Below are 21,629 nucleotides of genomic sequence, written 5' to 3' on the forward strand. Positions count from 1 at the left end.
GACCCGGGATTTCAGCCAGGATTAAGGGTAGCAAAGGTAGGTGAGGCCAATGCCCTGGGAGCAACATAGCAGGGGCTAGGGGGAGGCTTGCATAACTCAGACTTCTTAATATGATTTAAAATACATTTGCATATTTTTAATGCTAGAAAATCCAACTTTCCATGGCCTGAAGCTATTTTGTGCTAAGGTCACAGGAAGTCCTTGTGCCTCAGACCTCATGAAATACTTTAAGGGCCTTCTAATGCTCTTATTATGCACTAGTGAGAAGAATTAAGTATTGACAGACAGCTGTTTTTGGATGGGACTTATGAGTTTATCAGTGTAGGGAAATCCCTGTGTGGAAACTCCCTCAATTAGTGCATATCTGTAAACTCATCTGTAATTTACAGTCTTAGACAGTTGTCTGGGGGCACCAATGGCTTAGGTCTTCCTAATTCCAAGGCCATCTTTTAGGCCAGGTGACATCTCATTAAGAAGAACAATGATAATAAAAGGCATCAAGTGGCACAGTGAATAGAGCAATGGGCCTGGAGTCAAGAAGACCCAAGTTCAAATTTGGTCTCAGATTAGTATTAGTTTTATGACCCTGGGCAAGTCACTTAATCTCTGTTTGCCTTAATTTCCTCAATTAGAAAATGAGGATAATAATGATGCACATTTCCCGGGGTTGTTATGAGGATCAAATGAGATGATATGTTTAAAATTGCTTAGCGGGAGCAGCTAGGTGGCACAGTGGATAGAGCACTGGCCCTGGATTCAGGACTCCCTGAATGCAAATCCAGCCTCAGACACTTGACACTTAACTAGCTGTGTGACCCTGGGGAAGTCACTTAACCCTCATTGCCCTGCAAAAAACAAAACAAAAACAAACAATAATTGCTTAGTGCTGTGAACAGCACATAATAGGCACTTTACGAATGCTAATTTCCTTCCCTTCCTCTTCCCTAATAAATAAAGCACACTAAGATCTACCAGAATAAATATCTCAAATGATCCTCACAATATCCTTGGGAGGAAGGTGTCACAGGTATTATGATTTCCATTTTTTCAGATGAGGCTCAGAGAGTTTAAATAATATGTATGGTCATGTTTTAAGTAATGGAGTCAGGATTTGAACCTAGGGCCTTACACCCAAGTCCAGCATTCCTTCCATCTCTCCAGGCCACTTAAATGTTGTGCATTAAAATTCTCTGGGTGGGTGCATCATGCCTCTACTAGAGAGGTGTCAAACACTAGGCCCCAGGTGGATTACAGTATTCCCCTGGGCAGCCCTAACCAGATTAAAATGTAATTGGGATTTTTTTTTTTTTACAAAATAAATTGAAATACAATAAAACATATATAATATTAGCATGTGGCTTTCTAACTCAATATATAGCCTACAGGGATTCTTATGTACAGTCTAGTGGCCCCTGATTCTATTTGAGTTTGACACTATAGCTTACAAGAAGGTGAGGCACAGCGAATACACATTGAGAGGAAAGCACAGTAGTCTGATTTCACTTTTATTAAAAAACAAAAACAAAAATCCCCAACCCCTCCCCATCCCTCCCCCCCACCTTGCAATAAAATGTCTCAGAATTCACAATCCTTGGTTTAGCTTTTATAGATTTAAGATTTTTACTGGTACATAATAACACAGTTGCACTTATTTACATTAGAATCTTCTAGATAACAAAAATAACCACGTCGTCCTATTGGAGGTTTCCAATCGTCCTCCATATTTCTCTACTACCCCCAAAATAAGACCTACTGTCTGTGCTCTTTTAAGCACATAACAGTGTCTGATAAAGCCAAGTCTATGTGTGGGCCTCTTGCTAACCAGGCAAAGAAATCCCTTTTAGAGCATTTTCTGATTCTGATTCCTCTATTTTTCAAGAGAGATTTAAAGTGCATTGGGAGGGATAGAGGAAGGAGATAGGGGTGGGGGGAGAGAGAGAGAGAGAGAGAGAGAGAGAGAGAGAGAGAGACCCACAGAATGAAATAAACTCATGGCCTGGGCCTGCACTAACACCAAAATACACCTGCAATTCTGTACATAAAAGAATGGTGGATAAAATAGCCCCGTTCCATGCACTTCTGCTAGCAAACTGTGGCCAGGCCAGCGAGAGGCCAAGAGAAAACCCTACCAGGATCATACCATGCAAATGCCACTGGGGTTTGGTATGGTGATCACCAGGCCTGTGTCTCGGAAGTTTGTGGTGATGCTCTGAACAAAGTGTTGGTCCAGATATTCCTAGGAAGTCTCAAATGTGGTGTGAGGAACTGGACAGAGATTCCTCTTGTGGAAAGCACACCTGGATTGTGATCCATTTGGCCAGGAGACATTGAAGGTATATTCAGGAGAGAAGAAAAAAAAAACCACATTGGATTTTCCCTTAGCTTCTAGGAAGGTCCTTAAACATCGGGTGCGATGTCTTTCTTTGCCAGCCCAACCACTGCTTCAGAAATATTGGGAAAACAGTGATCTCTTGACTGGAAATAGAACCAACAGGGCAGATTAGCTTATGTTCAAGTGAGAAAGCATAAAAGGAGTTAAAATAATTGTGTGTGTGTGTGTGTGTGTGTGTGTGTGTGTTTTCACATTTTGTATGCTGGCCTTTGCTGGTAATGGTTTGTAGTCTAATAAGCCTGACATCATTAGATACTGCTTAGGAGGTCGACTCCAGAAGCCTGGATGACCTGCTTCCATCTCAGCTCAGCTCATATTTAAATGAAGCCCACATGCTTTTTAATCTTAAAATTCACTTTAAAGAAAAAAGAAGAAGAAATCTATTTTTCCCCTTGGAAATGGATGGAATGTATCTTTTCACAAGTACAAAATCATGTAAAGTTTGCTAAATACAAGGAACATCCCACTATAAAAAATAACAGTCCCTCCCTTCCCTCCCTCCCTCCCCCTTCATACATTTTTTTCCTAATTATAAAATGGTACAACCTTTTCCAGATGACTAAGGTAGAAGTGAGAAATAAATATGGGGCTATGTACAGATACAAATACACTTGGATCGTCCACACCTTTTACATTCATCAGAAAGAAGCATGTTTATTGATCTTCCTTGGGAATTTCACATGGCCAAATTATCAGGGTAACAAGGACAAAGCAGTTAGACCCTGATTGTAGATCTTTAGGCAGTCATTCCAGCCCACCTGGCCTTCTTGGAAAAGAGAGTAATGAGTGTCTCTATTTTACAAAAGAAAGGGCTCCTGATGGCAAGATTGCTTTCTCACTTGGGTTTACCATTCAACTTCCTAGTGCCCGTGATATGTGGTCTTTAAAAAAAAAAAGTGGACCATATTGGTGTTGCTGAAGCAGTTGTAATTTTAAATAAAGACCTTCCCAAACTCAGTGACTGAGTAAGTGGACATGAAAAGTCATGTCAAGACTCTGCCAGAGAAGAAAGAGATGATCCAGCAGAGGGCGCCCTGCCCCCTCCCAAGGATACACTAGTGCATCCATACCATCTGGTTTAGCAACACATTCCAGACTGGAAAGCCCATCTGTTATTCATTCTTCAACTGGCCAAATATCGATTTGTACCTGCAACGCTCTAGTGTTTTTTTCTGAGAGATCTGGAAACACCATGTTTAGCCAGTGGACATACTTGGACGTTCTTGGGCAATTTGCAAGTCAACATACTCTCTATTTCATTTTCAGTTCTAAATAGAAGGATGTGGGACGAACTAAGTGTTCAAGAAAGCAATGGACGGGGCTGAAATTTCTAGGAAATGAGGGCTAAGCTCTTAATGGGATAGATGGAGGAGGACTAAGGCCACTACCTGTTTCAGACTTTGGGATTCGGTAAAGTAAATCAATGTTTGAGAGAATACCCAGACATTTCAATGGGACTCAGAATCCCAGAAATATTTGTACCAAAAAGGACTTCTGGGATCATATACCCTAACCCCCTCATTTTAAGAAAGAAAAGTGAAGAAACTGAGGCTATGAAAGATGACTTACCTAAGGTGACATAGCCAGTTAAATAATAGAGTCAGGATTTGAACCCAGGTCTTTAGATTGTAAATCCAGTACACCTTCCATAAAACCTGCTTCCCTTCCTGCCTTTACCTTGAATTGTGTTTGTGAAAATACTTGAAGAAAACAAAGCTTTGTCAATGGAAGAAGTAGGTCCTCCACTTCAAAGATTCTGCCTTTGGTCTGTAGAGTTGCTGTCTGGTCCCTTTCTCCCATCTCCTCTGATGACCCATCATTTCCATAAGAATGGCAATGTCACAGGAATAGGCTATCTAGGATTTGGGGACCAAAAAGACTCAGCCTGACCTAGGCTGAGATGAATTTTCCATATCTTCTTTTCCCCTATCACAGTGGTGAGGCTATTTCTCACCCTCTTAAGAAAAGCACTCGCCTTATTCTCAATAAACATGGATGGAGTAATTGTCCCTTGAATGTAGTCTCAGTGCCCATAGATTCAAGAGCTCTGATCACAGGTTTTCCTGAGAGAGCTTCTTCATTAAGGAGCCCGTGTGCCAGGTTCAGTGTGGAGAGCAGGACAAAGAGATGGTCTTGACCTTGGCTTTTTCTTTGTAGAATAAGTACAACTCAAGAGATTTCTTAGGGCAGGTGGTAACTGAAGTCTGGTTATTAATGGCCCCCTACAGGATCTGGAACCCTTACCACCTATTCCGGGGTTTACGATTCAGTTCCATTAAAGGGATCGAAGTGGAAGAGGCTGGTTATTGATCCATGGGCTTTTAAAACAAGGCCTGCTTTTATCACAGAGGGCCTCAGGCAGTTAGATGGGGAGGAAGGAAGGCAGAGTAACAAAGAGAACTTAATCATTGTTTACTGAGAATCAACCTCTTCTCTTTTCTCTGTTCTCCATTGTCATGGGCTGTAATCATGTCCCTCAAAAACAAGTCCATTCAATGGAGAACTGAAATTCTAGTCCTTGAATCAAACTGATGACCACAGCAGCTTCCAAAGGTTTAGAGCTGGAAGAAAATTGAGACATATTCTAGCCCCACCCTTCTTTTTTAATAGATGAGGAAAGGGGGGCAGCTAGATGGCGCAGTGGTTAAAGCACCGGCCCTGGATTCAGGAGGACCTGAGTTCAAATCCGGCCTTAGACACTTGACACTTACTAGCTGTGTGACCCTGGGCAAGTCACTTAACCCCCTATTGCCTGCAAAAAACAAAAAAAAAAGAAGAAGAAGAAAAAAAGAAAAAAAATAGATGAGGAAAGTGAGGGATTGAGAGGGGAAGCAACCTGTCCAAGGTTGCTCAGGCAGTTAGGAGTAGAGACTGTGGAATTTTAACCCAGATTTTCTTGCCTCTATATCCATTGTCTTCTCTGCCTGCTCATTTCAAGATCCTCTAACCTTACCTATCCCCTCACTGTGTGACCAATCAAAGGAGCATTTTCCCCCCATTCCCCTTTAACCACTATTATTCAAATCGCCCATTACTGTTAGTTAACCAACATTTGCTAAGTTCCTACATCCTGGATGACACCATCTTGACCAACTGGAGATAACCATTTCCATCTTCCTCTTTCTCCATTTGAACAGTCACTTTTTGGGGAAGCATCCCTAATCACCCCACAATCTATATGTAGGGAAATAACGAGAAGAGTTAAGATGAGAGGTGGTTCACTTTGGAATCAAAGGACCTGGGCTCGGATATTGTGACTAACATTTATAACCCATGAGACTTTGTGCAAGTGATTTCACTGATCTGGGCTTCAGCTTCCTTACTTGTAACATGAGGGGATTGGACTAGATGGCTGGAGGTCCCTGCTAGTTCTTTATTTATGGTGTTATGATCTTATGAGTGAATGGTGGGAATGGATCATCCCATCCTCCAGGCTTTTTGGGAAATTGTTGCAGTAGGAATAGTAGTGATGGTGGTGGGGAGATAGTGAATCTCAGACTACACTCTGGATGTGTTATTATCAAGAGGGAAGTTAGTGGAAAGAAAGCCCGAGAGTAACAAAGGGCTACAAGTGGTTTGGGACAAGACTGGTGAAATGAAGGGATAGTGAAAATAAAAGTTGGGTTAAAATCACAGAATCTCAGAGTTGGCAGGGAACTCAGGGGGTCATTAAATGATCTCAAAAATCTCTTCCAATTCTGAATTGTGTGACTGAATTCAACTCCATTTACAATCTATGGATGCCCTCTACGACACCCATGACAGTTTGGATACCTACAGAAGTGGGGAACTTACTACCTTGTGAAACTGTACCTCCCATTTGGTTTTTTTTGTTTTGTTTTGTTTTTGCGGGGCAATTGGGGTTAAGTGACTTGCCCAGAGTCATACAGCTAGTAAGTGTTAAGTGTCTGAGGCCGGATTTGAACTCAGGTACTCCTGAATCCAGGGCCGGTGCTCTATCCACTGCGCCATCTAGCTGCCCCTCCCATTTGTTTTTATAGCAAATTCTTTTTCTTATTAGAATCTCAAATCTAGATACTGTTATGTGTAGAGAACAACAAAAACAAAAACAATAAAGACAGATTAGGGCTACCAACTTCTTTAGTCTTCTGTGTTGTTTGAGAGTTTCACTAGTTGAAATATGGAAGAGGTCTGGAAGAGAAAGAAAGCAGGGAAAGGAGGGAAGGGAAAATGAAGAAAGAGAAGACAGGATGAGAGAATGAGAAGTGATTTGGAATAGATGACTGATCATTAAGCTTCCAGCTCTAACCTATGATTCTCTAGTTCCAACAGGGGAGAATGAGGATGCTTTAGGAAGATGCTTTAGGAGTAAATGAGTCTCCCTGGTTTGGGTAGGAGGTGAGAATAACTCCTGAGAGCCATATCTGAAATGGTCATTTGACATTTTGGGATCTGAAATCATGAATCTTATCAAAGTCTGGCGTTGTTTTGACCAGACATGCAGATGGGACATTTCTTGTTAGACTTAAATCCATGGACGTGAATGTCCTTTCAATTTTCGATTCACTCATCTTCCTCTTACCTACATAGGAGCCAATATTTTACCTAGAGTCAAGCTTTAGGATACATCCAAGAAGAATGTGCATTTGATAATCATAGGAACTACCTGATATTTCCCAGAAGGAAAAGCCACATTTTAGAATGGATATTGACAAAGTAGAGAATGTCCAATAAAAGGGAATGAAAATGGAGAAGAGTCTCAAATTCATGCCATATGAAGACTGACTGAAGGAAATAAGGAAGTTTAGCCTGGAGAAAAGAAGATTTAAGAGACACAAGAGAGCTGCTTTCAAGTATTTGAAGGGCTTTCCTGGAGCAAAGGGATGAGGCTTGGTCTGCTTTGCTCCAGAGGGTAATTCTTAGAATAGAGGAGAGAGAGCTGGGTGGTGCAGTGGATAGAACACCAGCCCTGTAGTCAGGAGGACCTAAGTCCAAATCCAGCCTCAGACACTTACTAGCTGCGTGACCCTGGGCAAGTCATTTAACCCTGATTGCCTCAAAAAAAAATAGGGGAAAACTTTAAGGAGGAAAATTTAGGTTTGATGACAGTTCACAAACTTGGAACACTCTTGTTTTCTTCAGGAACACAAAAGCCCTGCACTTAGAGAGAATTCCTACACTTAGTGACAATATTTAGCATCTCGCCCTTTGACAGTGAAATTACTAACCTAAGTTTTATCTCTAGGGTTGAATTATATTGTAGTTGGGGAAGAAGAGGAGATCATAGCTAAGCTAGCTTGGGGACAAATGGAGATCTGGAGTCCTCATGGAGTCCTGATTCCATGAGACATAAAATTTTATTTACTCACCAAACTAAAATGGATTGTGTGGTCTCTTTCAAATAAGCATAAGGAATAACTGACACCTGTGGCATAATTTAGCCATTTGGGACTCTTCCTCCCTAGCAAAAATTTCCCCAAGGGCCCCTTTACCCTGTAAATGATTTTTAAAAAGAAAAAAAGCCATCTTTGGATACACAGGTCTATTTGGGGGGGTATTTACACCCATAGAAAGGAGGGGAAAGATGGCTAGCAAGCTGTCCGCCTTGTTCTAACTCAAACTTGTCTCTCATTATCCAGCTGAGTCACATTAGTGACTAATCCTCAAACTGATCTGCCATAAGGAGCAGAGGCCAAATCAGGATACAATGAATGGAGCTTTGCCCCAGGGCACAAATATCTAAACTGCACTACCCCTTTCCTTGACTCAATTATTTTTGGCTTCCGTGGTGAAAGAATTCCTAGTTACAGCTCAGGTAAATAGGGAACTTCTGCACAATCAGAGGCCTCTGTTGATGTGATGTGTTGAGGCCATGTCTTAATTACCTTTGGATTTCCCCCAACACAGTGCTTCATGTGGAATAGCTGTTGCTTAATAAATGGATTTTTACTGTAAATGTAGTGTTTTATGAAGCACGGAGCTCTATCATAACAGTAGAGACTGCAGAAGCCAACCCTCTCTTTTGTAGGTTCACGTCTTTGTGCCCCAAATCACAGAATTTAGCTGGAAATCACATAGAGAATCGATTGTCTAATCAAATTCACCCATTTCCCAGAGGAGAAAACTGAGGCCTCAAGAGTAACTTGCCCAAGGTTGCAGAGGTAGGTAGGATCAGAGGACCATAGATTTAGAGAAGAAACTTTAGAGAGCAACTAGTTCAACCCCCTCCTTTTACAAATGAAGAAACTGATGCTCATATAAAAGAAGTCTTGCAAGGTCAGCTTAGGCAATAGTTATGATTATTATTTCATGTATATCTAGCTATCACTCTTGCTTATCTTTACTACCATAGGGGAGCAATGATGCTGATAATCCAGAAGCAAAATGTAATCTAAAAGTCATTTGAAAAATCTGGTTTTGGAATGTGTTATGATTTTGTTTAAATCACAGCTCTGTCTTAATCAGGTTTGCCTCACTTTAATACCTAAATCAGTTTGTATCCTCTGAGCCCACCGTGATTGATGGAGTAGGAGGTGGTCCAGACGTATGCTGAGTAGAAAAGACAAAACCCATCTGGGATTAAGAATTTCCTATGGAGAATCTACAGATGGAGAATCAATGTTTTCCTATAATAACTTTCATCCAAGGATCTCACATCACTCAGTACTTCAGAAGTCATCTGGAAATAGTATAGAACAATGTAGCTTCACATTGCTCATATTTAGGGCTCTTGTCCCCACTATTCAAGAATTCTGCAATGGATTAGCATCCAAGCCTGAAACAGGCAGTGGTCATGGAGAGAATGACTCCTTCTGTCCTGCACCCCATGCTCCAGCATCAGCTCCATATCACTGGTCAGAGCTGTGAACAAGAATCCCTCTGTAAAGAAGGACCAGACAATATTCAAAGATCTCATCTCTGCAGAGGAACAGTTTTGAGTCCTTGTGGGTGAGAAGTTCCTGCAGGCAGAAAACACTTCCTTACCTTTTTGGCAATCTGCAAACCTGCCCAGAGGGGACCTTTTAAATAACAGTTAACAATGACCAGTGGTCTCCCTGAACTCTGTTCCATGTTTTGGCAAGCAAAATCCACATCTGTTTGTTGAATGGGTTTTTGAAGTGGGGTAAAATGGTCCTCCTCAGAATACAGGAGAATATGAGGGGGAATTTACATTCAATGTTCAAACCACATGCCATCATGGTGGACTCAGGGGGCTTCACACAGTGAGTGGACAAGGGATTGGGGTGATCATCAGCAAGAGACATTGACCAAGACAAGCTGAAAGTCTTCTCTGCACTTGGACAGTTCAACTGTAATGTGCAATTGCATGCTATAAAAATAGCACATCTCCATCAAAGGTAGGGGGAAGGGAAAAAGAGGTGAAAACAAAAACCCAGGTTTATAACTCCGGTAGGTTTTCACATTTACTCAGTACCTCTTCTTTTCATTTTCCCTTGCTTGGCCTCTTACAACTACAATAAACTTGATTTAGCCAAGTTCTGCAGTGTTCTTCTGGGGATAAAAAGATTTAGAAGGAGTACACTTCACCTGGCAAACAGGTGGCAAACCATTCACTAAGGAGTCATCTAAACCCTTCCAGATGGGTCAGGGTCAGGCGCAACCACCAAGTGTTGGGATTAAGGGGAAACATGGTGGCTGCTGCTGCTATTGTCTTTGCTACGCTTATGGCCTCTGAAATAGCCAACTCTGCCATGGCCTTTCCCTACTCAATTTTTATAACCTACCAAGCTCAGCTCACCTCCAACCCAACATGGATCCATATTCTTATCGGAACCAATGCACAAGGATTTTGGCTTGAAGATGAAAGAGAATCAGAGTCCCTAGCTGTACAACTCCTCATGAATCCCCAGCTACCAGCCCTTCAGAATCATGGAATGCTAGTAATGGTTCCAAGTTCTCGCAAGAAGTGAACCCTGTTCCTCTCCCTTTCATGTCATGTGTGCCTTTAATGGTACTTGGCAAGTGGAAGCCAGGCCAATGTAACTTCAGATGGTAAGGCCCCAGCCTCAGGGGATTTAGGGCTTGGAGTCAGGTGAAGGGGGCAGGGTGGGGAGCCTCTGGCAGATGTGATTTTCAGGACTCACTTGGGAGGATCGAAAATCTTAATGAAAGCTGGTTCAGGTGGTTAGGAGGGGCTGGGGCACCAGTTCTTCTCAGAGCCATGCATACTTCATGATGAAATGTCAAGGCCGGAAATCTGAGAGATGGATTACAAAAGGATCAGAGCAGGCACTAGTTGCTTCCAGACAAGAATGTGGGAGGGATGAGGTGAAGGGAGACCAAAGGAAGACAGAGTGGTGCAGATATCAAGCAAATTACAGATACCCTTAAAACAACAACAGAGACAACAACACTGAAGAAAATGTCAACAACACTACCAACCACCCCCAAACCAAAGCTGCCTGGGGGAGAAAATAAGAAGGGGAAATGAAAGTAGGAAACACTCTCGGGGCTGTCCTTTCAGTCACTATTTTCTGAGCCGCTGAAGCCCGCGTCCTTGAGCTTGTGGGGGTGGTGGAAAATAAATCCGCTTCCGACTTCCAAGCTGCCAACATGGTGGACTGATGGAGAGACGCTGAAACTGCGTCCGGGTTGATGCAACTCTACGTATTGCTTTACGTGACCCTCCGGGAATGGAGCACACTGAAGCTGTGGTGGTGGTCTGCAGGTGGATGACTGTAGTGAGGCCTGGAGCTCGCCCTTCCCCCCTCCCCCTGGAGCCCCACCATCCCCTTTGTCTTTGCTCAGTGTTTCAGGATTTCACCTCTTCACAGTCTTGGTCAGTGGAAAGCTCCACATCAGAGAGTCCAACTTCCATCGCCATAATCAACGAGATATCTGAATCGCTGCTGACTGCTGGCTCTTGTTCACCTAGAAGCAGAAAATAAAGAGGATGAGACCTAGACTGGGGCCTTTGGCCATCGGGTGCATCTATAGCTAATGATCTCTAAAGGGGAGGAAGGGTAGGGTAGGGCATGGGGGCTTGGCTTTGAGGTCAGGAAGACCTGGAGTTCAAAGCTAATCTGGGCAAGGAATTTAATTTCTCAGTGCTCTAGCCAGGGGCAGGCCAAATATGGCTCCCTTGCTTTTGTAGGGTCAGTGAACTAAGAATCATTTTTGCATTTTTAAACAGGCTATAACTATACTTAAAGATGTAAAAAAACATTCTCATTTCACTGGCCCATGGCATAAAAGTAGGCAGCTGACCAGATTTGGCCTGAGGGACTTAGTTTGCCAACCCCTGGAAACCATAGATTTGTTGGTAGAGTTTCCTTATCCAGGAATACCCCATGTAAAAGAAATAATAGACCCAATCCCTATCCTTATCCTATGTTTAAAAATATAATTTTTTGTTTGTTTTTGAAGGGTGATGAGGGGTTAAGTGACTTGCCCAGGGTCACACACCTTGTAAGTTTTAAGTGTCTGAGGCCAGATTTGAACTCAGGTCTTCCTGAATCCAGGGCCAGTGCTTTATCCACTGTGCCACCTAGCTGCCCCTAAAAATATTTTTTTTGGGTCATAGGAATACAAATATCCTATTTAGATTTTATTTGCATTCTCTGTGTAGACCTAGGGAAGGACAATATGAGGAAATTAATTATCGAACAGGATCATGATTTTTTAGAGGTGGCACATTAGATAAAGCACCAGTCAGGAAGACCTTAGACACTTACTAGCTGTGTGACTCTGGGCAGGTCACTTAGCCCTATTTGCCTCAGTTTCCTCATCTATAAAATGAGCTGGAGAAGGAAACAGCAAACCACTCCAATATCTTTGCCAAGAAAACCCCAAACAGAGTCATAGAGAGTTGGACATGACTGAAAATGAGTGAACAACAGTGTAGATGACCTTGGGTTCTTAAAAGCTATGAGAGGAGATTATCTTCTCTACCAAGGTTCAAAGGCTGCAAGTACAGGCCTATTGATAGACTATATATATATATCACTAATCCAAAGAACAGCATAGTAAAATGGAACAATAAGCTTTGTAGTCAGAGGACTGGGGTTTAAATTGTTACTTCCAGCCATGTGATCTTGGACAGGTTTAATCACACCGAATGCCCAAGCTTCACCAGTAAAATGTGGGGGTGGGACCAGATGGGTTCCGAGGAATCTTCCTGATCATAATCTATGATCCTACCATCAATCTCTCTAATTTTGGAGAACCTTCTTACTGGAGCCATAACTAGCTATTTGTGTGCCTGGGACAAGCAACAGATAGATCTTCCAAGGGAAAAAGGAGGGCATATACATTATACAATTTATGTGATGGAGACAAACTCAATTGCAGCAGTTGATTTGAGCCAAATCGAGCAGAGCTACACCCCTCACCTCTTCCTGTGTCCCTGCATCCTTTTGCTAATCCTCTTACTAGTGCCCTTGAGGGAGCCTTGCCTCTTAGCCCCCTGCCCCCATCTCTGCCTATTCCATTTCCTTCAGAGGCAGCACGGCACATGATGGAGACAGTGATGGATTTGGGATCTGAGCACTTGGATTTAGATCCTGGCTCGGTCACTTATTACCTAGGCAAATAAGCAGTGCTGGGCTTGGAGTCAGGAAGACCTGAGTTCAAATCTGGCCTCAGACACTTACTAGTTGTATGACACTGGTCAAGTTTCTTAACCCCTGTTTCCCTCAGTTTTCTCAGCTGTAAAATAATAACACCACCTACCTTCCAGGGTTATTGTGAGGATCAAATGAGATAATATTTATAAAGTATTGCACAGTACCTGTCACATAGTAAGAGCTTATTCCCTTCTCCTACCCCCTTATTACATTATTTAACCTTGAGCAAACCACTTTAGCTCTTTGGGGCTCAGCTTCCTGTGTAAAGTGAGGGGCTGAAACTAGATGACCTTTATGATCTTTTATAGTTCTAATTCATTAATCTTCTGATTTTTTCCGCAAAGCCCAACTCAAATGTCACCTCTTCCATGAAGTCCTTCCTGGTTTCTCAGAGGTCAAAGTAAATTTAAAAATTTTTCATAGCATTTTTTTTATCTCTGCTTTGCACTTATTATGTTATGTCTTTCTTCCTTGTGGTTATTTAGATACAAATTTTATTTCTTCTCCACTCCCCATTATAAGTTCTTGGAATGTGGGGGGTCCATGCCTTATTTCATTTTTGCATCCAGCATATAGTAGGCACTTAATAAACGTGTGTTGAATTGAAAGAAAACAGTTATTCCTATTTTGCAGAATGTTTTTGTTGTTTAATGACCCCATTTAGTATTTTCTTGGCACAGATACTTCCTTCTCTAGCCCATTTTACAGATGAGGAAACTGAGGTAAACAGGGTGAAGTGACTTGCCCAGGGTCACACCGCTAGTAAGTGTCTGAGGTCAGATTTCAACTCAGGAAGATGAGTCTTCCTGCCTCCAGGTCCAGCACTCTATTCACTGCACAACCTAGCTGCTGTTACAGAACACTTAATAGCTTCCACACAAGATAGAAATCTATAGCTGCAAGGGACTTCAAAAGCCCCCTTGGATCCTAAGATCACACAGTGTATCACACTCATAAGTGACAGAGGCAGCCTTAAACCTGGGTGTTCTGACTCCACATTCAGTGCTCTTTCCATTTATAACTGGTTGCCTCTGGTCCACTTACTAAATTTTTATTTTGAGCTCACCTACCAGTTCTACTCTTCACCACCATCCCATCACTCTCCACATTTTACAAAGAGAATGAGGCACTACGAAGCTGTGACTTCCCTCCAACAGCTATACAACCAGTAGGTGGCATGGATGGATTTCCTGGCCAATGACCACCCATTCAACCAATCTCCTTCTCCCTTAACTGGCCTAAATTGGAGGCACAGTGTTCACAGAGGAAGTCCTTGATGGTGTTTCCAAGTGTGTGGTTCTGAGACTCCATCACTCTGGACTCTCTATGTTCCTTAATCGATTAAATCTCATGGTAACTGGCATCCCAGATGGACAAAGAGAACCACCCTGCAGTTACAAAGAGAGCAGCCCCAGCTGTGGAGACAACTACTCTGAGTTCAGACATTTGAGTTCCCTCCTTCCCTGGGCTAATCTAATCATTTGAATCATCCTTCCTTTCATGGGCTCCCTGGGCTGACATTTAAGAGTGAGAGTATGAAACAACAGCCCAAAAGGGTTATTTTAAGTCATTTGAGTGCATTTTGACTTTAACGAGTTAACTTCCTTCTCTTTCCTCTCTCACGCAATCATGCAGTTAAAAATGAATTGTGATTTAGAAAGGGAAATGCAGCCCCCAATTATAGTTTGTCCCCCTCCTGGCTCATTCCACAGTGGTGAAATTTCCTGATAATTGCAACTGTTAGATTGGGCTGGAATTAGATATTGAGAAAAGAAGTAGGAATACAAATCAGATGCAATTGTTTTTTATATTGAAGAAGGTTTCTGCCTATTAAAGGGAGAGTGGATTGCCTTTGACTGTTCACCGGTGGGCTGAGGATACGTAATTAGAAGATGAATGGGAGTCTCGTGCATAGACTTTTGAGAACCTGTGTGCAAACCCACCTCCAGCTACATTTGATAAGGCAGAATTTAAAGCAGTTATTGGTGCCATGACTACTTATGTAGACATGGAGGGAAGAGGGGGAGGTTTATTCTATAATATATGGTAGAATCTTATTCACTGCAAAGCATTTGGGTGGGAGGAGAGGGGGTAGATTCACTGCCTTTGGAGAGACCTACATATTTCAAGAGTATTATTTCCCCATAAGTTTTCTGAGAGAAAAACCTGTCTTTGCTTTTGTTTTTGTATTCTCAACACTAAGCCAAGTACTTGACACATAATAAACATTTAATAAATGCCTTTTTACTCCCCTCCTTTCCTCTCCTTCTTTTCCTCTCTCTTTTCCTTTCCTTTCTTCTCCTCTCCTCTTGTCTCCCCTTTTCCCTTTCTTCTCCTTTCCTCTCCTTTCCTTTCTCCTCCTTTCCTTTCTTCTCCTCTCTTCCTTCCTTCCCTCTCTATCTCAAAGTATTCAATATACATATATTAAGAATAAATTGTTCTGGATATACATATTACAGGGGATTCACAGACCCCTTGAAACAATTCTGAGACCCATAGGTAAAAAATCATCATTGACAAGCTTTAAGATAGATCAGTTGAGAGATGAAAACAGATTTTCATAAATAGCAGCTCTAATAGTCAGATAAAGCACATAGAGTCTGGAAAACATGGTTCCCAGTCTTGCCATTGCTTTCTCTGTGATCACAAACAAGTCACTTTATCTTTAAGTGTCCCAGGACATTCTCTAAGTTGTAAGTCACAGATGAATTGCTGATCAGCATCAGTGGAAGATGTTTCCACACTGGGAGTTTTCCATATTGAAGAGATAATGGGTTTTCGCCATCCCACTCCCCTCCTCCCTCAGGGTAGAGCACTGGTCCTGGAGTCAGGAGGATCTGAGTTCAAATTCTGCCTCAGATACTTCACCCTGGGCAATCCACTTAACCCCAATTGCCTCAAACATCCAGGGCCATCTCCAGTTGTCCTGATGTATATCTTGCTACTGGACCCAGATGGCTCTGGAGGAGAAAGTGAGGTTGGTGACCTTGCATAGCCCTCCCTCACTTAAATCCAATTCACTGCAAATCAAGACATCACCGCCAGATGTCATGGTCCTTTTTGAGAATGAAGGACCAAACAACATACTAACCCCAATCCCCCCCCCCCCCTTCAGGGCAGCTAGGTGGCACAGTGGATAACAAGCTGCACCTGGAGTCGGGAAGAGTCATCTTCATGAGTTCAAATCTGGCCTCACTTACTAGTGTGAACCTTGTCAAGTTACTTCACCCTCTTTGCCTCAGTTTTCTATTCTGTAAAATGAGCTGGAGGAGTATTTGCAGTGTCTTTGCCAAGAAAACCCCAAATGAGGTCATGAAGAGTCAGGCATGACTGAACCGACTGAACAACGAAACCTGCCTCCCAGACCCTAATGTCTGTCCTAAAACTATCAAAGAAGAGATTTTGAAGGAAGCTACAATTGGGCACCCAAACTCTGATATAAAATGCTTCCTAACAAAGTGCAACTGTTAAGACCCACAGAGAAAAACTGACTCATTTGAAAAATGGTACAGAGAATTGCTCTCCTCTTTAGTCTTCTGATTCTTCATTGTGGCATGCAGGTGACACGTTCTGTCAAGTTATGCCCCTTGAGTGCAAGCTGTGTTAGGTCCCACTAAGCAGGAAAAGTTGCAAATATAGGTCTGATGACTCATCCATGGAAGACCATTCTGGCTCAATTCAGAGGGGCTCAGCAACAGAGGGATGCTCACCGGGTGATCAATGGCTTTGTGTCTACTAGAGTGTTGGAGAGAAGTGGTCTGTGCTGGTGGTGGGAGCATCCACAATGAGGGAATGATGGATTCTTTAGGCATTGATGTGGAAGTCCTAGCACAGAGGCCCATATGTAAACCCCCCCCCACCCCCAAACCCATTAATGACTTGACAAAAAACCCAATTAAAATTCCACTATTATGGAATTTAAAATGGCACATTTTACAGTAAGTTAATATGAGCTGAGTATTAATATAGGAGTAAAAAAATCAAATTAATGAAAAAATGTCTATTGAATTAAAAAAATAAAACAAACCCTGTCCAGGAAGCTCTGTTAACTTAATTGTTTTTGAACAAAATACTTTTCAACTCAACACAAATGGTTTGAGGCACAGCATGGTTTAGTTGACAAAGGTGGCCTTGAAATTAGGAGGGAAAATCTGGGTTCAAATGCAGCTTCTGTTATCAAGTTTATTTTTTTTGTGAGGCAATTGGGGTTAAGTGACTTGCCCAGGGTCACACAGCTATTAAATGTCAAGTGTCTGAGGCTGCATTTGAACTCAGGTCGTCCTGAATCCAGGGCCAGTGCTTTATCTACTGTGCCACCTAGTTTCCCCCTCTTAACCTATTTTGTGCTGTGGATCCCTTTGGTGATCTGATGAAACTGAGTGCTGCCTACATTCACAATTGGAGGAAATGCTACATGTCAGTTAGAGGATAGTGAAAATAAAGATGTCATTTTTTTTCCCCATCCAAGTTTGTGCACACCCTCTCATTTATCCACAGACTCATTCTCTGACCCCAGGTTTTAAGAACTTCTGCTCTAACAGTGGGTGTTCCTGGGCAGGTCAATATCCTGTCAACCCTCTAAGACTAAGTTGAAGAACAGCTGCTATCTGCATTAGCAAAGGAAATTTTCTTACCAGGAGTTTCTTATACCAATGAAATCACAGATCCTCAAAGCAAAAAAAATATTTAAAAATTAACCTTGTTTATTTTTCAGACCCTGAAATGAACCTTTGTTTCTGTATTTGGGCAGGTTCCACCTGACAATGCCCAGGTGTGGCCATATATCTCATCTGTCTAAAGAACCCACTCTCCTTCTCTCCCTTCCCCAACCTCCAGTGGTTCCCTATTGTATTTAAGAGAACATGATGTACCAACTCCCCAGCTCATTTAAAGTTCTTCATAACTATGGGTCCAGTCTATGTTTTCTGAATGATTTTATCTTGTTCTCCTTCATACATTTTGTGTATGAAGCCTGCTTGTTGGTACCTTATATAACATTCCATCTTCCATTTCCCTGCCTTTGGCTAGCCTGTCCCCTGTGCATGGAATGTATTCCCTCCTTATCTGTTCCTCTTACAATGCCTTATTCTCTTTGAGGTTCCCTTCAGATATTGCCTCCTTTAGGAGGTTCAGATCAATTCCTTCAGCTGTTATGGCCCCACTGCCTAACATGATAGGCACTTACATATTTGTTGAATGGAATTTAATTGAATGGACAGGATTGACAATTTCCAGAGGAACCAGATGCTGAATCAAGCTTATCAAAAAGCTGTTTTATATAGGACATTTTAATTTCATTAAAAAAAATCAGTGAACACACACACACCTTTTTGTAGGGACATACCACCAAACATGTATATCTAATGAGGACTGTGAAGGGCTCTCTTATCAGAAGTTCTATAGGGGTGGGGAGGGGGAGGTGCTCTGTCATTAATAGCTGCATGATTTCCTTAAATCACATGATCATAAGATCATAGATTTAGGACTAGAAGGGACCCATTGAGTTCAACTTTCTCATTTACAAAGGAGCAATATGAGGCACTAAGAAGGTTAAATGACTTGCCCAGGCTCACATAGCTACCAAATGTCTAAGGTAGGATTTGAACCCAGGGCTTCTTGATTCCTAGTCTAGTACCCTATCTACTACAACACGTTCCCTTTCAGACTTACACCTCCCCCTATCTCACACCCACATTTTGTCGTTGTGGTACTGTTTTATCAATGACTCATTCCATGATGAAGAGGGTAGCATGTGATAAAGAGAAAACTCTATCGCTAGAAAGGTAACTAAAACTTATTCATATTAGAATTCTAAATTCTTATTTTTTTAGAATTCTAAATTCTTTAATTTCATAAATATATAAAACATAAACATTTCCTAAAGTAAAATACAAATGTTTTATAAATTTTGTAATAGGACTATCAATTCTATTATTAGAATTATACATTCTATTTCTAGAATTATAAATTCTTATTCCTAGAAAGAAAACAATGAAGGCCACAGTGACAACACATACCGGAGGGGATTCGTCTCCACTTCCTCATTTTTTAGTAATGGTCTAATGAGCCAATTCAGCTCACTAAGCAGTTGGCATTTTCCTTCATAACACAATGAAACTGGCAGCTGACCAAAGGCTAATCATGGGGTTCTTTTACGACTTTCACGTGGACTCAGTATAAAAGAAGAACACGGAGAAAGATATGGTTTAATTATAGTTCACTATACAACAGCTTCCAGTGACCACTGAAAATGGCGGGTCTCTCTTTTCACTTCTGGCCTTGAAGCAGTCACTGTCTTCCACTTTCTAAACTTGTAAGTTCAGCTCATTCAATTCAACTCATTTCAAATCAGTAAACATTGTTTAGACCCTTGCTTTGCATCAGGCACTGTCCTAGGTGCTGGAGATACAAGGATCAAAAAATACACTAACAAACAAAAACCCCTTTGCCTTCAAGACATTTATATTCCACTGCAGGGAAACAACATATACACAGAGAACTAAATATAAACTAAACAAAAAGTAACTAAAAAAATAATGGTAGGAGGACATTTCCAGTGGAAATTCTACCAGTATTTCCAGTTTTCTGGTAACATCTCAAATGGAATCTATATGGCTCAGTGTTCCAATATAAGCCTGGGTGACTGAATTTTTGTTGCTCTCTTAGACATTAGAATGGCCCTGGGCACTTCATTTAAAAAGTGAATTTTTGTTTTTAACTCAATAAGAATAGTCCTGGGGCAGCTAGGTGGCACAGTGGATAGAGCACTGGCCCTGGAGTCAGGAGTACCTGAGTTCAAATCTGGCCTCAGACATTTGACACTTACTAGCTGTGTGACCCTGGGCAAGTCACTTAACCCCAATTGCCTCACTAAAAAAAAATAAAAGAATAGTTCTATATTTACTGTTATTTTGCCAGAGGGCACTATATCTCAGTGCTAGTGTTCTTGGTCCTTCCTAGTTGCATGATATGTTGATTTGGGCCTGAGGTAAGCCTAGAGCAGGTCTGTAGTAATCAAGGACTGTCTTATTGAAGACTTACCAGTTCCTTGTGTATTTTTTTTAGTAAATGAGTCCTAACAGTCCTTCCCCCCTGCTTTTTTTTTTCTGGTGAAAAGAATGGGATCTTTTGGGGAAAAAATAAACCTGGCTAACAGTAGGCACAGTTTATGCCTTCTTAGCTTTGCTGGTAGGCAATGGAATATGATCCCTAATCTGAAACCTGTGCACACTGTGTACTGAGAATGGTTGCATTAGGCACACTGAAGACTTTCAGCCACTCATCTTCCTGGGATTCACAAGCTGCGAGGTATTCTCTTTGTCTTAATAAAAAACAAGCAGATGTCCCTAAACAGAATATTTGTCAAAATAAGATACTTTGCCATATCTGCTTCACCTAAAAAGAAGATATATGGAGAAATGGTTGAATTTTTGAAAGCATACCTTTCTCATACCCATCAGAGTGGATAAAATTCTGGAGGCTATGTGAATAATAGGTACACTAATCTATTGTTGGCAGAGTTGTGAACTGGTTCAACCATCCTGGAGAACAATTTGGAACTATACCCAAAGGGATATGAAACTGTGTATATCCTTTGACCCAGATATGTTGCTATTAGGTCTGTCCCCCAAGGAGATCAAGGAAAAATGGATCTCATTGTGCTATAAGAAATGAGGAAAAGAAGTGAAACCTGGAAAGACTTGTGTGAAGTGACAGAGTGAAGTGCTCAGAAATAGGAAAACAATTTTCAAAAATGAAGAACTTAGAAAGATTTAAGAACTGCAATCATTGGGTTGACCAACCATGATTCTAGACCAGTGCTGTCAAGTTCAAATAGAAAGGGATACCTATGAGCTACACATTATCTTAGAAAACAAAAAAAATGAATGTTTTCTTTTGCATTGTAGTTTTATCTATTTTTTGAAACATTTCCCAATTATATATATATATATATATATATATATATATATATATATATATATATATATTTAGTGAGGCAATTGGGGTTAAGTGACTTGCCCAGGGTCACACAGCTAGTAAGCGTTAAGTGTCTGAGGCCGGATTTGAACTCAGGTACTCCTGACTCCAGGGCCGGTGCTCTATCCACTGTGCCACCTTGCTGCCCTTCCCAATTATATTTTAACCTGGTTCAGGTATACTCAGGAGTTTTTCAGGGCACATGGCATTCTCAGGACCTTAGTTTCATACTTCTTCAAGAATATCTAGATGGGGCAGCTAGGTGGCGAAGTGGATAAAGCACTGACCCTGGATTCAGGAGGACCTGAGTTCAAATCCAGCCTCAGACACTTAACGCTTACTAGCTGTGTGACCCTGGGAAAGTCACTTAACCCTCATTGCCCTGCCAAAAAAAATCAATTAGTCCAAGAATATCTAGATGAAGAATGTTTCCAACCTCCTGACAGAAGTGATGAACTCATGGTGCAGAATGAGACATATTTCTGGACATTGCAAATGTAGGGATTTGTTTTGCTTGATTTTGTGTACTGTTGCATGGATTTTGTTTTGCTTTTCAATGAAGGTATAGAGGTGGGCAAATAAATGCTCTTAATTTGAAAAAAAAGGCAAACAAAAGAAGTTTCTCATCACCTATTACAAGAGGGTGGCATCAATGCCTCTTGGCAATCATGTGTTCAAGGCCACGTAGGAAGACCCAAGTTCAAATCTAGTCA

General features: G+C 41.5%; 1 protein-coding gene across 2 annotated transcripts in view; it reads right to left on the reverse strand.

The window, feature by feature from the left end:
- Nucleotides 1–2,382: 2,382 nt before the first annotated feature.
- The window catches only part of RNF150 (ring finger protein 150), a 384,461-nt gene continuing 365,214 nt past the window's right edge, over nucleotides 2,383–21,629 (reverse strand). For both annotated transcript variants that reach the window (XM_043970455.1, XM_043970454.1), the window contains one exon: nucleotides 2,383–11,245. In XM_043970455.1, coding sequence (XP_043826390.1) covers nucleotides 11,127–11,245 — 119 coding nt within the window. In that variant the 3' untranslated portion in view covers nucleotides 2,383–11,126. The remainder of the gene's footprint in view (nucleotides 11,246–21,629) is intronic.

This window comes from Dromiciops gliroides, chromosome 6 (assembly GCF_019393635.1).
Source record: "Dromiciops gliroides isolate mDroGli1 chromosome 6, mDroGli1.pri, whole genome shotgun sequence".
Lineage (NCBI taxonomy): Eukaryota > Metazoa > Chordata > Mammalia > Microbiotheria > Microbiotheriidae > Dromiciops > Dromiciops gliroides.